Source organism: Pseudorasbora parva, chromosome 13 (assembly GCF_024679245.1).
Source record: "Pseudorasbora parva isolate DD20220531a chromosome 13, ASM2467924v1, whole genome shotgun sequence".
Lineage (NCBI taxonomy): Eukaryota > Metazoa > Chordata > Actinopteri > Cypriniformes > Gobionidae > Pseudorasbora > Pseudorasbora parva.
The window spans coordinates 4,698,582-4,714,459 of NC_090184.1; the positions used below are offsets into that span (position 1 = coordinate 4,698,582).

At 37.2% G+C, this 15,878-nt stretch overlaps 1 protein-coding gene across 4 annotated transcripts in view; it reads left to right on the forward strand.

Annotated features, from left to right (window-relative positions):
• The window catches only part of cabin1 (calcineurin binding protein 1), a 179,306-nt gene that overhangs the window by 143,472 nt on the left and 19,956 nt on the right, over positions 1-15,878 (forward strand). For all 4 annotated transcript variants that reach the window (XM_067412998.1, XM_067412999.1, XM_067413000.1 and 1 more), the window contains one exon: positions 9,083-9,157. In XM_067412998.1, coding sequence (XP_067269099.1) covers positions 9,083-9,157 — 75 coding nt within the window. The remainder of the gene's footprint in view (positions 1-9,082; positions 9,158-15,878) is intronic.

Genomic DNA, 15,878 nt, shown 5'->3' on the forward strand with positions numbered 1-15,878 from the left:
TTCTGTGGCGGAAACAAGAGTCCAATACCAGCTGCTGAAATTTTACAAAAATAAAAACTTTAAGCAAATGTATTTTTTTATTATTCCTTTTTTTGCTCTTATACAGGCCAAACTGGCCTTAAACTAAAAAAATCTCTAGCCATTTCAAGTTGGAGGAAACCACCGCATTTTAATCCGTGCATTTAAGATGTTACACATGCAGTTTTTTTTTTTTTTTTGCATTAATTTCAAGATTTAAAGCTTTTGCAATGGTCTGTTTTTTTGCTTTGTGAAATTATGCTACATTCATTTTTTTTCCTTCGTACTACTGTATAATATTTCAACACAAATATCTTTTTGGGAAAGGATTGCAATGCCGTTTGTGTGCAACTCCAGAACAGAGGGGGAAAAAGCGGTTGCCAATCGCACATTTGGAGCAAAAATTGTCCAAATTAATTGATGGCCGGTTGACAAAATCTCCAGATGCAATTATGACATAGTTGTAGTGATGCACTGAAATTTTGGCAACCGAAAAATATTCCAAAGTTTGGTGTGACTGAAATGGTGTTGGTTGATTAGCACTTCTCTAATCATGCATTTTTCACCGTGTCAGTGTCTATTTCATGCATACAACGTTGGACACGCGTCAGGCAAACATCAGCTGTGTGGACGCGATCTTTCTCGTTTTAAATCCGTCTTCAGTTTGATAAAGAAAGAGCTTGTCGTGTGATTTGTCGTTTTGGTGTTTGTTGCAGTGCATTACTAGTCTTACAACAAATGTTTAAACACATCACTAGATTTTTTTTAAACATTGTCCATAGAAATAGTGCTTGAATACATATGATATGTAAAATGTCTAAAGAGGTGAAGAATGAGTAAGACTGGACACGTCAGGCTTCATCAGATGTTGTTTTTGCTGTTTGGTGAGAATGGTGTGCGGTGTCAAGGTTGTTGTGCAGTGTTTTGAGTCATACGCCTGAAATCTCACACCCCACCAACCGGAAGAACAAGTCCTAACCGTGTACTCGCATACACACACACACCAGCCCTCAAACCTGCATCAAAACAACACGTGTACTCTACACACTGCTACTTGACAGCGTTTAGGACAGCTTAAAGTGAGTTTTGGACACCGCTACAGGAGTAGATCAGTGTTAGCTGGGCATGTGGTGCCCAGGGTCAGAGTCACCTACCTCAGTTATCTTCCTAAAGGAGAATATTTGCGATCTTAAAGGTATGTTATGTTAGCCTGACAAGCTGGACCCACATCAAGATGTTTGGTCTGAAAACTCTCCATTGACAGCTCAATCCGAGGGGCGGATAAACGGTTGTCTTTCAAACTCCCTCTGCACACGATAGGATAGCGCTACAACCAACCAGAGCAACGAAGGTGAAGCAGAGCTCGCTGATAGATTAAACATTCGCCGTATCCGGTCGGCTAAACTCTGAACACATCTTCCCTTTTTAAGAATGACTTCAGTGCCGTTCTTTGTTCTTTTCTCAGAGAAAAGCTTAACTCCAAGTCTTCCAGAGTCGCGGTCAAAGCTGATTCAAAAGACCGCCGTTCGCCAGTTTCTGTGTTTACTAGAAGCACGCAAGCGCAACTCGGCTGTCGTCATTATGGCCCCGCCCACCGACTCTATACACGATGTGATTGGCCCGACCAGAGTTTGTCGTTTACAGCTCAGAAGTGTATTGAGAGTTGCTAGACGACACTCGCGGCAGATTAGATTTGCTGCCGCTAGGGGGCGTCTAGATTTCTAGGCTAATATTATGTAGTATTGTCTCTGTCTCTTTCTCTCTCCCACACACTTTAAAAACAGAGCTATATGATATAAAACAGACACCAGGGATGCCCGATCTCAGCCTGCTCCTCCGGTTGCCATGACCACAAGCACTCCAGCGAGAGGTCTTTTTTAGGTCATTTTGTTCTATAACCCATCAGCCTCTGTGTGTCAAATTTTGGAGGATCTAAAGAAATCAATGAGAGCTTCAGAACTTGCCTAATCGGCCTGTTTGCCATATTTTAAAGGGATAGCTCAGTGAAAAAATGAAACTTTAGTCTTCATTCACTCACTTTATGACTCAGTGGAACGCAAAATAAGAGATTTTATAGAGTATATTGAGCAGGGTGCACTCAGAACATAAATGTTAAATACTGATTCTGCTCAGTGTCCTGCTGTAACATTACAGTTCCAAAAACGCTTTGATCAGAAAAAATACCGGTTAATAACATTATTTTTATTTATTTATTTATTTATTTATTTATTTTATTTTTGCCTATACATCATACCAGAGCCTGAATAAAACATTATACCAAATATTGGACCTTATGAAATCCATATAAGTTTTCCCCAAATTCCAAAATGTTCCATATTGTTTTCTGTTTGAATTTTTCTGCATTCTGTTTTCTTCTGTATTCATTTTTTGACTCCATTTTAATGGTTAAATAAAATCAAAAACATGTCTAATTAATTGAAATCATGAAACATACAACAATTTAACAACAATTTATTAAAAGTTACACAAAATAACATGTTTAGGGCCATATGAAATGTGTAGCCCCTGTTTTCTGTTTGAGGTTTTCTGGCCTCCATTTTAATGGTTTAATCACTTTGGTAACACTTTATTTTAAGGTTCAGTTATTAACTTTTAACTAGTTGCTTAGTAGCATGCCTTTTACTAGGATATTGTCTGTTTATTAGTACTTATAAAGCACATATTAATGCCTTATTCTTCATCACCTTATTCTACATCCCTTAATCCGACCTAATACCTAAACTTAAATGCTACAAAAACTACCTTACTAACTATTAATACGCAGTAAATTAGGAGTTTATTAAGGGAAAAGTCGTGGTTAATAGTGAATGTGTTCCCCATACTAAAGTGTTACCATTACTTAGCATGTCTAATTAATGGAATTCTAAAAAACTAATTAAAAATAATCTATGAAATGTTTTTTCTTCCAAAATTCTGTTGTATATCTTATTTTTTCTGGCAATCAAATGAAGGCATAAAACAAAAATTTAATCTATCATTTAATCATATGAAATAAAAAAAGACTTGTCAAACAAATTGATGCACATCAGAGCTTTACTGTTAAAATTAAAGCATGAAATACAATTGTTATTCACAGACACAGCTAGTCTATATCACGATTTGATTCAACTGTACTGACCTGATTTTTATTTATTCATCAAAAAGTCCTTGAAATTCCGCGTTATGCAGTAAATTCTGTTTTTATGACTGAGTTCTGCGATTGCATCCGCACTTTCTGCATCATGTAAATCATAGGGCCCTATGAATAAAAGCTTGTGACTAAACCCCGTAACTTCAGTGGATCCTCAAACTGTCAGTAACAGAAGCTCCACCGCCTCAGTCGTGAATGCTGCCCTGCACACATTTTGGAGACATTCTCTGCTTAGCACTTCAATTCTCTGTTGGCAGTTCAAGGATAAATAAAGACCTGGTTCTTTAAATGAGTACAGCGGTTTCTTCACTCAAAAAAACACGATGTGTGTAAAGGAAAGGCTAATGTTTTATTTATTTCAGGATCAGAGAAGAGTTTTAGTCTGGTGTTTGCCATCTAGTCATAGACGATATGAAAGCCTGTGCATAGCACTTCATCTTTTATAACTCACGATTTTAGACAAATGTGTTAAACGGCAGGAAAAACTGAGCGTCCACCTAGCGACAGGAACCTTTGTAGCCTGTAAGTTGATGAAAACGTAATGCTGAACTTGCTACCTCAGATGCGGACATTAATGACTCGTTTTGACATACCTTTTTTAACTCCATTCGAACTTGGATTTCAGAAAATGTTAATAATATAATGACACATTCTACACTAACCTGCAATTTTCACGTCGTTCAAAACACACCGGTATTACCTGCCATTCAGTTTAACTTAAAGTTAATGCTTTAACAGTTGGTGGCTGACATATCCTTGGAAAAACTCCTGAGATCCGAAAGCTAATGCCAGAGATTTGCCTATGATGGTCTGACAGAACGGTCCAATAATGTCATTTCATAATGAGCATTTCTGTTCAGAATGATGAAACTTGATTTCATTTTGTTTGTTTAATTGGTTTCTGGTTTTTGTTTTCGTTCCGTGAACCGGTTCTGAGCCCTAAAATTGCACAAAGACCGCCCTGGGTCCAAAATGAGAATAAAGTAGTCCATATGACTAGTGTGCCATATTCTGACTCTTCTGACGCGGTCTGCTGCTCGGTTTTGTTTGTACGACTCTGAACTAGAATATTGACTTTATTTGTGTGAGCTCCTGGTGTTTCATACAGACAGAACTTTTGTTTTGGCTTGTTCATTTTCAGGACACCATAACGCCATCTGCACATTTTGGCGTATCGCACATATTCTTTGTTCCCACTGCATCCTCTCGGGACCCCGGCCCGTGTTTGTGTGCGTGTGTACACTGACTTTTATTCCATATTTGTAGATGATCTGATTATGGTCCTTCATTAGCATGGGTCTCTTCTGCCAGAAATCATCAACTAATTTCTGAGAGCTTTTCTGGCAGGTTCCTTGGCGTTCACACGCACACTGGCTAATGAGCGATAGGTCTGTTTCTGGAGGACGGTCTGGGCCGGCTTCATGTTCGCTTTCAAAAGTCAATGAAATGTTCTTTTATACTCTTTTTAGAGTAAGTCGAGCTCTTTTTTTATCGCTTTAGGTACCGAGTATTAGTATTGCTCCGATCGATCAGAACCGTTTGCAATTTCATGACCTAAATGCGTAAAAAGTTGCGGCTGATGTGCATGTAAGCAGTATACAGATTAGGCTTTTGAGTCACGTCACATCGCAAAACATCAATATGGGGGGGTGGGGGGTGAAATGCTGTTTCATGCATACTGAGCTTTTTACACTGTTAAAGACTTGGATTCCCATCCTAAACATAGACAAAGTTTCAAAAACTAAGTTGGACGTTTGATGGAGTATTTCTGTCAAAAATACTCCTTCCGGTTTCTCACAAATTTCGGAGAGTTTTTTCCGATTATGGGTCCGCTTGACGTCACCAGGGCAGAATGTCCTTGTATGGGCCGTACGGTTCTTCTCCCGGATGGGTGCGCGCGCCGACCAGAGCGAGAGAGCAAATGCACGCCGCCCATAAACACTGCTCTCAAGGTGCAGATCCAGTCGTCCGTGCAACACTTATGTTGCGCCGCGCTCCACTTTATTTCTATGGGTGACGTCAAGCGACTTAAACGCGCCCGCATAGCATTCCGGGATTGCAGCGCTGGATTTGAACTGGTTTGAACGCACAAATGACGGGACACGTCGCAACATCACGCTTCAGTCGTGTCGCAAAAGTGGATCTCCACGGTCACTGCTGTCTCAGGACTTCACCAAATCAACAATGTTACCAAAGAAGTGTGTTTTTTTGACGGAGCGGCCCCAGCGATAAAGGTTCTCGGTCGTGCTTTGGAAGCAGGCGGTGAGTAAAACTGCTTCAAATGTCTGTTGTTGGCTATCGTCGCGTAAGTAAACATCAGTAAACAACACGTTCGTGTATAACGTTAGTTAATTTATCAATGGAGCATGCGATCTATGGTGTGTGTTTAAATACATTTGTTTAGCTGACCAATATAGGTGTCAGTTTGTTTATTGTAAAACCACCCAAACATAAACCTAGGGGAGGTTCTCACAAAGCGTGCTTCGTCATTCAAATGCGCTCCATTGCTGTTCAATGTATAACGTTACACTAGTCTGACGTAAAAAAATTGTTTTGCTTGCTACTGCTAAGGTTTAGTCGCATACAATAGTCCATAAACCGAATCATGTCCTCATAAACTGCGAGTAAAGACACACAAATGTTGACAGGCCACTAAATACAGTCCATACCACAGAGACGGACGTCCTGCTGTTGCTGCTTCTCCTGTTCAGTTTATTTCAGCCTCCGGATCTGATTCTGGATCATATCTGTATTAGTTGAATCTGATTGATAGTCATGGTTTATTAGGGTAACATTTTCTTTTCCACGCTTGAGGATGTCAGCTTTCAGACGCTCTTATGCAATAGCAGTGCGCTCGTCATTCTTTAGCTCCGCCCACACGATACGCCTCCAGCCGCTTGTTTATTTTCCGGAAAGACTCAGTACAGCCAACTTTTTTTAAATAAATATAATAAAACTAAAGACTTTTCGGAGATATGAAAGATGCAATACTACTCTATAGGTACTCAAGATTGACATGAGATTGACTGAAACTGAGTGTTTCACTTTAAACCATAGTAAATCGTATCTTTATTTAGAGCGGGTTGACTGGAACAAATTCCTGTTTTTATTGCATTTCCACTCTAGAATTCTGAAAGGTTTTATTCATATTGTGATTTGAATTGCCATAATTACAAGATGACATGACAAGATAATTCTTCTCTGAACTACAGTATGTATGTGTGTGTATGTAAATATATATATTTGTGCATTCTGAAGTTGCTAAGAAATTGTTCTCAGACATGACTACTTAATTATTACATTTCACATGAAAATAATAAGAATAAATACTGATTCAGTGCAGTTTTTACTCATTGATGCTTGAACTTCCCCTTTAAATGACACTTAACTTGCATTAAGCACTATTAGACCTGAATGAATCGATTCAGCATTCAACACCATCCGTGAAGATGCGTTAATTCGACAGTGTGATTTAATAAAGGATGTATTAATGTTGTGAATTAGCACATTTTATTATACCATCTTTAAATTGGCCATTGACATTTACAGAACACTCTGAATCTTTTAACAATGCATTAGCACAAAAACCATTTAAAGGAGCAAGTAAGAGAAGAAAGCTTTATACTAGAGTCAAAATATAACTCAACAGTCACTTTATCATCAAATTCAGATGAGTGTGCGGTTATATTTTGCCTCTAACATAAACACCGAGCATGCTATCTGCCTATTTCACAGCGTGATTTCTCCACTGCCACAAATACTGCCATAACAAAACACAGCTTTGTGCACTTTTTACAGTACCTGTTTTTTAATGAATTGGCCTTTAGTTTAGTTTAGCTTTATTGTATGGTTTAAAAACATTACCTTGCCAAAGCATTGACCGAGCTCTTTAATCTAATGGTCTTGAGCGCTCCAAATGCAAACTATTTTGACAGTAATTGACAGCTCTCTGATCCAATGGCATATAGGAATCGTTAGATCGACAGTTCTCTGATCCAATGGCATATAGGAATCGTTAGATCGACAGCTCTCTGATCCAATGGCATATAGGAATCATTAGATCGTAGGGGTGTAAGAAAATATCGATACACGTGAATATCGCGATATTATGTTTGGCGATACTGTATCGATTCTCAAAAACGCTGTATCGATATTTATTTATTTATTTATTTACATCCAAGATTCGTGGCTTTGTGTTCGGTTTAAACCACAGACTGTATAACACCCAACCGCTAGATGGCAGTGTTATCCCAGAACGTATAACGGACGCGGAGCCGGAGAAGCGTAAGGTAAAAGTGCGCGCATCACTAGTGTTAACATTAGCTCTCTAGACGATAGCATTATTCCGCTCTTGCAGTATACAGAGCTGAAGTGTGGACTCATGTTGGCTTTAGCTAAAAAGAAGCCACTAAGGACAGCAAAAACAAAAAACAAACAAAAACACACAAAAAAGAAATATCGCAATATATTGCCTCTCTTACAATATCGCAATATATTGCAATATATCGTATCCTAACCCCTGTATCGTGATACGTATTGTATCGCCAGAGTCTAGGCAATACACAGCCCTATTAGATCGACAGCTCTCTGATCCAATGGCATAAGAATCGTTACATTGACAGTTCTTTCTTTTTTGAGAGCACTTTTTACTTATTTGTCCTTATGTGTTGTGGAGTATTCTGTGTTGTGTGTTTTTGTTTTTGTATTGGATGCCATAGTCATTGCACTGTAAAACAAATTTACCTACGGGTACAATAAAAGTAACCTAACCTAGTTCTCTGATCCAATGGCACATAAGAATCGTTAGATTGACAGTTCTCTGATCCAATGGCACATAAGAATCGTTAGATTGACAGTTCTCTGATCCAATGGCATATAAGAATCGTTAGATTGACAGTTCTCTGATCCAATGGCACATAAGAATCGTTAGATTGACAGTTCTCTGATCCAATGGCATATGAGAATCGTTAGATTGACAGTTCTCTGATCCAATGGCATATAAGAATCGTTAAATTGACAGTTCTCTGATCCAATGGCACATAAGAATCGTTAGATTGACAGTTCTCTGATCCAATGGCACATAAGAATCGTTAGATTGACAGTTCTCTGATCCAATGGCATATGAGAATCGTTAGATTGACAGTTCTCTGATCCAATGGCACATAAGAATCGTTAGATTGACAGTTCTCTGATCCAATGGCACATAAGAATCGTTAGATTGACAGTTCTCTGATCCAATGGCATATGAGAATCGTTAGATTGACAGTTCTCTGATCCAATGGCATATAAGAATCGTTAGATTGACAGTTCTCTGATCCAATGGCATATGAGAATCGTTAGATTGACAGTTCTCTGATCCAATGGCATATGAGAATCGTTAGATTGACAGTTCTCTGATCCAATGGCACATAAGAATCGTTAAATTGACAGTTCTCTGATCCAATGGCACATAAGAATCGTTAGATTGACAGTTCTCTGATCCAATGGCACATAAGAATCGTTAGATTGACAGTTCTCTGATCCAATGGCACATAAGAATCGTTAGATTGACAGTTCTCTGATCCAATGGCACATAAGAATCGGTAAATTGACAGTTCTCTGATCCAATAGTGTGAGGGAACTAGTGGAAGCGGCAATAACATTTCAGGCTGGCCGTGACACCAAAAATCTAGTGCCAGATATGCCCTTATTGGTGCCCCTGCACACCAGTCCACTTTATATAAAATTATGAGTTTTCAAATTATTTGTCTGAATTTGACATTAGTGTCAATGTTTTTTCTAGTTGTTAACTTGGAATGATGTTAAAATGACATGATACAGCAAGTCAAAACCTTTAAGTAAACTGTTCTCGTATTGTTGTGATAAATGATGTCTTTATTCATGCCGTTTCTCATTCTTTCTGTCTCTCTGAAGGTGGATGAGGATGTAGCACTGGATCAAGCTGTGAAGTTCTGCCAGATTCAAATGGCAACGTCGGCACAAAGACAGGTAAGACGCACACACACACACACACACACACACACACACACACACACACACACACACACACACACACACACACACACACACACACACACACACACACTGTCTCACTCCAGGAAGTAACACTCACTCCTGCTTTTCCCTCTGGAATGCAAATCCAATATTCTCTCCTCTGTTCACTCCATTGGAAACGAGGCAGACTCGCTGGATGTTTTCACATTTGGCTATGGTGCTACCCACTTCTGCTTCTCTCTCTCCTCTCCCACACACACACGCACTTCTGTCTTTTCTGAGCCATTTATTAGATGCATTAATTATGCACCTTTTGCTCGTATCTCTCCATTCCTCTTACTGTTCAGATAATGAACTTTTGTTGTGCCGCACAAAGAGAGAGACAGAGGCTGTGTTTGGAGAAGAATATTAACATATGCGTACTGCATACTCACTGCATACTAAATACTATCTGCTATTTTCATAAATGGCTTACATAACTGTATGCAGTATGCAAATCAAACAGATATTCAGATAGTAGTGCGCATATTGTTGACACATGGTTTGTAGTGATGCAAAGCACATAAAATTATGGACACGATTTCTTTTTAATTGCATTAATCTTTGTATTTATATTATATTTATATTTTAATGGTATATTTATTAAATGCATGTTTTAATACAATAAATTAAAAGAAAAATATGAATCTATTCGATATTTTATTATTATTCTTTTAATGTACAAAGCAATCTATTTAAGTATAAAGTTAAACCTTTCTCTGTTGGTTAATAATGGATCTGCTCATAATAATGGATTCTTCCTGAGGACATTCATTTATTAATGAATGATTTTCTAATTAGTCTCTAAAAGATGTGAAAATATTGCTCAATGCTTCCAGTTCATTCATCACGCTGTCAAGTGTTTTCTACATTTCATTTTGGTCACTGCTCTGCAGGATAAGAAGAAAGCTTTGAGGTCAAAATACTTCTTTTTTCCCTTTTATTCAGCAAGGTTGCATTGAATTGATCAGAAGTGACAGCATTTATAATGTTACAAAACATCTTCATTTGAAATAAATCCTGTTCTTTTCAACATTCTGTTCATCAAAGAATCCAGAATAAAATGTATCACTATTTGCATCAAATATTAAGCCGCACAACTGTTTTCAACAGTGATGATAATACTGGAGTAATGGCTGCTGAAAAGCCAGCTTGGCCTTGACAGGAATAAATTTCACTTTGTGCATCAATTAAAAAAAGTTACACATAGGTTCATAGAGGACAAAAATGTCGAAAAACTGTCAAAAACTTTGGGAGCACAGACGTCAGTTTGGTCTCATTTTAAAGAAGACCTGTGACAGATTATTGTTGAAGTCAAAAAAGTTTAAAAAGTGAAATCAAAAAAAAGTTATAGAAGTTTAAGTTTATAAAAATGATTTATGAATAATATTTTATAAAACAACATATATATTTTTAAAAGCATGTTGAGCTCTAAAACTAGAAAACCAAAGCCATGAAAAAGCCTGTTTTTTCAAATTTGAGGTTGATATCTCAAAAAATGAGCTCTCAGTACGATTTTGTTTGGACACAGTGCCGACTTTTCCCCATTAGATGCCAGCAAAACTCCACTGGTTCACACAGTGTTTGGATTTGTGATTTGCAGTTGAGTTTTTCTCTCTCATATATTACAAGCACACACCTGCACACATTTTTTTTTTATTGCTACATACACACCACGCTCTGACATCCATACCAACACAGTTATAGCTGCATAATTTATCAAATTGGCTTTATAATATGTGTAAACAAAAAACAGGAATAAAGTGAGTATTTGCTTTATACGACAAACCTAAAAAAAATAGTACCTTCTGGTAAAAAATGGTTTAAAAAAAATACAATTTTGAAGCCTTGCCAACAAAATAAAAGCCTATTAACAAAGATTGCATAATTTTATAGTTAAAAGGCAACAAGATTAAAAATAGCAGTTTAAATCGGTTTCAATGTGGACATTTTTTGTCCAAAAAGGCCTGAGTGTTTTGTGTTCCTAGTGCAAAATAGTAAAAAAAAAAAGAAAAGGAAATGGTAGTAAAATATTAAAATTCCAATAGAAATACACACCTGTGGCAAATTTTATGCAGTTAGCATTACCACAGGCAAAGTTATCACAAAAACTAAACTGAAAAGGACAAAAATGTCCATAAGGACGCACAAGGGTTACATTTATTGTAATAGAAATATATTTTTACAAGGGTTACATTTATTGTAATAGAAATATATTTCACAATATACATTTTTACTGTATTTTAGATCAAATGAATGCAGCTTGGCTGAGCGTAAGAGACATTACAAAATCTTCCCACCTTAAACTTTTTGAACGGTAGTGTATGTCAAATTAGCACAGTTTAGTAACACTGTATTTATACAATTATATGATCCGTAAGTTATGACAACATGTTTTTACATTGCTTTAAGTAGATACAGTTTCAAAAATTAATGCAAGGTTCAACTCATTTTGTAAGTCAGTTTAATGTAATTTAAGTTGCAATGACTTAAACATCCAAGTTGATTGCACTTTTAAAACATTTAATGCAGCAACTTTTTAAAAAAAACAGTGAATAGTTATTATTGACTAGAATTAATTGTGGTATTTTGGCAGAAACTGAGGTTACCATGGTACATTTTCACAAGTGTATGCCATTCCAAACATCCAAGAGTGTGTGTGAGTGTTCGATTCAGAGACGCATACAGATGCCCAGCTCTCATTCGCTCCTGTGTGAGAGCGTTCTCTTGTCATTAGCCAGTCATTAGTGCACTGAAACTAGTCTGGGCAAAACATATAAGAGCTCCTGTTGTGTGTCTCATATCTCTCCATCGCTCACCCACTCAGCTCGCCCCCTCCTCATCCCCCGATTCAATCACTTTCATTTCACATCGCCGTCACTCATGCTATCTGTTCATCTTCTCTGCTGCTTACTTTGCTCTAATACGCCGTTACTACAGTGTTTTCCGTCTGATAGCCGACAGGTCGTTCGTGTTGTGCACCATTAGTGTGTGAAGGATGCACTATATAATGCTGCTGGGGTTTTATCTGCATCGATATGATTAGGCGAGAGTTGTAAGATAATGTCAAGGCTATTTTTCCAATTTGAATGCCCAGGCACAAAGCAATGCGTCTTTTCTCATCAGTGTAAAAATATTTTGAGATTTGTAATTTTCGGTGTTTTGAGCTCCAATAATTGATGAAAGAGAAACACTGGATAGCATATCAAATGTACTGCAGGCCTCCAGAATAAAAAAACAAACCGAGAAGTGAGCTGCTGAAATGACAGGTTTAAGAGCCAGATAACAAGCTCTCGGAAACACAGTTGATCAGAAAGGCTTTAGCTCTTCTTTGATGGCACCACTCTTGGGAATCTGATCATATTTAGGTCATATTCTCTGACATTGATATTCTGAGACGTATGTGTTTCTCACTGTTCACATTTCACCAAAAAATAAACTTCAATAAATATTAAAACTTACATGTAAACTTTTTTGGAGTAAAACTGTAAGGTGTGTCATTGTTTCTGAAAGAAGTCTCTTCTGCTCACCAAGGCTGCATTTATTTGATCAAATATATAGTGTAATATTACTACCATTTAAAATCTAATATGCTCAAGAAACATATATTATCAATGTTGAAAAGAGTTGTGCTGCTTTATATTTTTGTGAAAACCATGGCATGTTTTCTTCAGGATTCTTTGATTAATTTAAAGAGATTGAAAAGAACATAATTTATTTGAAATCAAAGTTATAAATTAATTAAAAATTTATTTACTGTCACTTTCTATCAATGTAACACATCCTTGCTGCATAAAATGTATTGATTTCTTTCAACAACAATATATATATATATATATATATATATATATATATTAATGGTAGTGTTTATAAATGGTAGTGTTTATAAATGGTGGTAAATAAGCGGTTGTTAAGGCTGACGTCACGCGGCAGCGCTTTAGGGTCCAAACGCTTTATCTTATACCACAACGGTGCTAATGTACACACACAATGTGGTGTGATACTACAAAAAAAGCTATAATCATAACCTTTTTCTCCATACCAAAATTCTAGATGGCCAGACAGTGATTCATCTTTTTTAAATCGTTAAAATATTAATGTATGTGACGCTGTGAGCACAGAGACTGTTGTGTAGACTGTAAGTATTTAAAATGTTAAACTTTTTTAAACGTTTGATGTTTAATATGAATAAATCGTGCTCATAAACGGGCGTCAATGGCAATCTCAAGTGAAACGAGTTGAGGCTTGGACCCGGAAACGGCGTTTCTTCCTTACGTCACGACTTAACAAGCGGATAGTTTAACTCCCCAAAAAGTATTTTAATTAAATTTACTTTACTTTACTTTATTTATAAAAGGACAATGTACAATTTTTAACATAAATGTTTCCATTTCATGTATTGTACCGGATTTAGCTCAAAGCTAATTTTCACCCGCAGTCCTTTGGCAGGTCAACAATAAAATAACATACCCAATACATATATACACAAATACACAATACAAAAAAATAAATAAAAATAAATTAATAAAACATTGTCAATACAAACAATTAAACAACAACCATGTCAGTGTTTACAAAGCTGATTACATTCTAAAAAAGATTTCAACTGCATTTTAAAGATTCCAAACGATGTACACCCTTTTATACCTTCCGGTAAAGCATTCCAGTTAGTCGTAGCTTTCACAGCAAAAGAGGATTGTCCAAAAGCAGAACGACGAAAAGGAACAGCACAATTTCTCATAGATGATCTAGTAGATCTCTCAGAAATATTCAGACGGAAACTAACAAAATCGCTGAGTACCAAAGGAGCCAAACCATTTACAATTTTATAAACCATACACAAATTTTTAAATAGCACATAATTTTCAAAACTCAATAATTTAAATTTCTTTAAAATGCTACAATGATGAAAATGTTTAGGTTTTTTATCGAAAGTTTTTAAAGTTTGTTTATATAGGGATTTTAAAGGCTTAACCACAGTTTCACCAGCTTGACCCCAACATGTGAGACAATATGACAAATATTTTTGTATTTTTACTGAGAACTCACAAAGAGCTTATAAAATGTGTAAAGGAGTCAAAACAGCAGCAGGAATTCCTCCGTCACACACACACACACCAGGATCGGTTCGAGGAGCTGTGGCTCTGACGGCTGTACTGAAGTGTGATGGGAAAAAATCACGGCTATGACGAGAGAAAACAGCATCCTGTCCTTTTTAGGGTCGCATTTGTGACATCATGTCCTGTTTTTGGTTCGTTCACATGTCTTTGGTCTGTGTTGTGTTCATATTTCAGTCGATCCGCACCAGAGTTTGTTTTGCTCCGCTTGTTTGGTGTATGTCAGACGCAGCGTTCACACTTATTCAAATGAACCGCACTAACACAGCAATGGCATCAGGGTTCGTTTTAATCCAACCAAACATGCCAAGTGTGAACACAACCCAAGTCTCACAAACCTAAAGGTAATGAATTAAAAAAGGCGTTATTGATCCGAGTCATGAACGGAATCACCTCAGATTTCTCAGTCACTAACTGAACCACTGACCCGAATCCAGACGAGGATGGTTTCTCTCTGTCGGTCGTTTCATTGTGCTCCGCTCACAGCATTAGGAAAGAGTGGCTGGAATTGAACTCATCCTCTTTTCTCAGACTGTTTGAGGCGGTTTGTTTATTCAGCAGGTCCCCTTTCTTTGTTGTTTACCTCAGAAGTCATGGCGCTCTGAAGCAAGCAGTAAAACAGGAAGTGCGCCTGTCCGTGGGAAGCGTGGGTTCATGCATTGGTTTGAGAGAGAGAGAGAGAGAGAGAGAGAGAGAGAGAGAGAGAGAGAGAGAGAGTGGGTGGGGGTGCTCATCAGAAATGCTTCTGTGTGTGTGTTATATACCGCAGAGCACCAAACCTGCTCAAGACTACCAGACAAATGAAACATGACTGAATTCAGACTCAATCATGCAATCACCACACAATCATAACCCTCCTGTGTTTCTCTCAATCCAATTTGAGGCTCTTTTCTTTTTTTACTGATTACTCATTAGACATCTAAAATGACGTGCAGTACATTTAGTACAGGGATTTCCCCCGGAGATCCGGATTCTGTCGTCATTTACTCACCCTCATACGGCTTTGTTTTTGTCTGGAAAACAAAACGAGATTTTTTTGCACAAGGGAATGGAGCTCCAAAAATGACAAAAAGCAGCGTAATAGTAATCTGCACTGCGTTTGCACTCTATTGAATATCTTCTGAAGTCACACAAAAGCTCTGCGTGAAATTTGAGTCAATATTTTCACATTTTGTTTGGCCACATAACCTAATCTCTTTAACTTTAACTTTCGCTTTTACTAATGCTCAAAATGTAGGGGTTCATAAGGGTTTTGTTGTTTTTTTTGCTCAGCAAAAATAGATTGATATTGTGAAATATTATTACAATTTAAATTTGGTTTTCCAAGTATATTGTAAAATGACCAAAATTACAGTAAACAGAAGTATTGTGAAATATTACTAACTAAAATAACTGTTTTCTATGTGAATATATAGTAAAGTGTAATGTATTCCTGTGCTCAAAGCTGAATTTATCATCATTACTCCAGTCTTCAGTGTCACGTGATCCTTCAGTAATCATTCTCATATGATGATTAGAAACAATTATGATTATCAGTGTTGAAAACAGCTGTGCGGCTC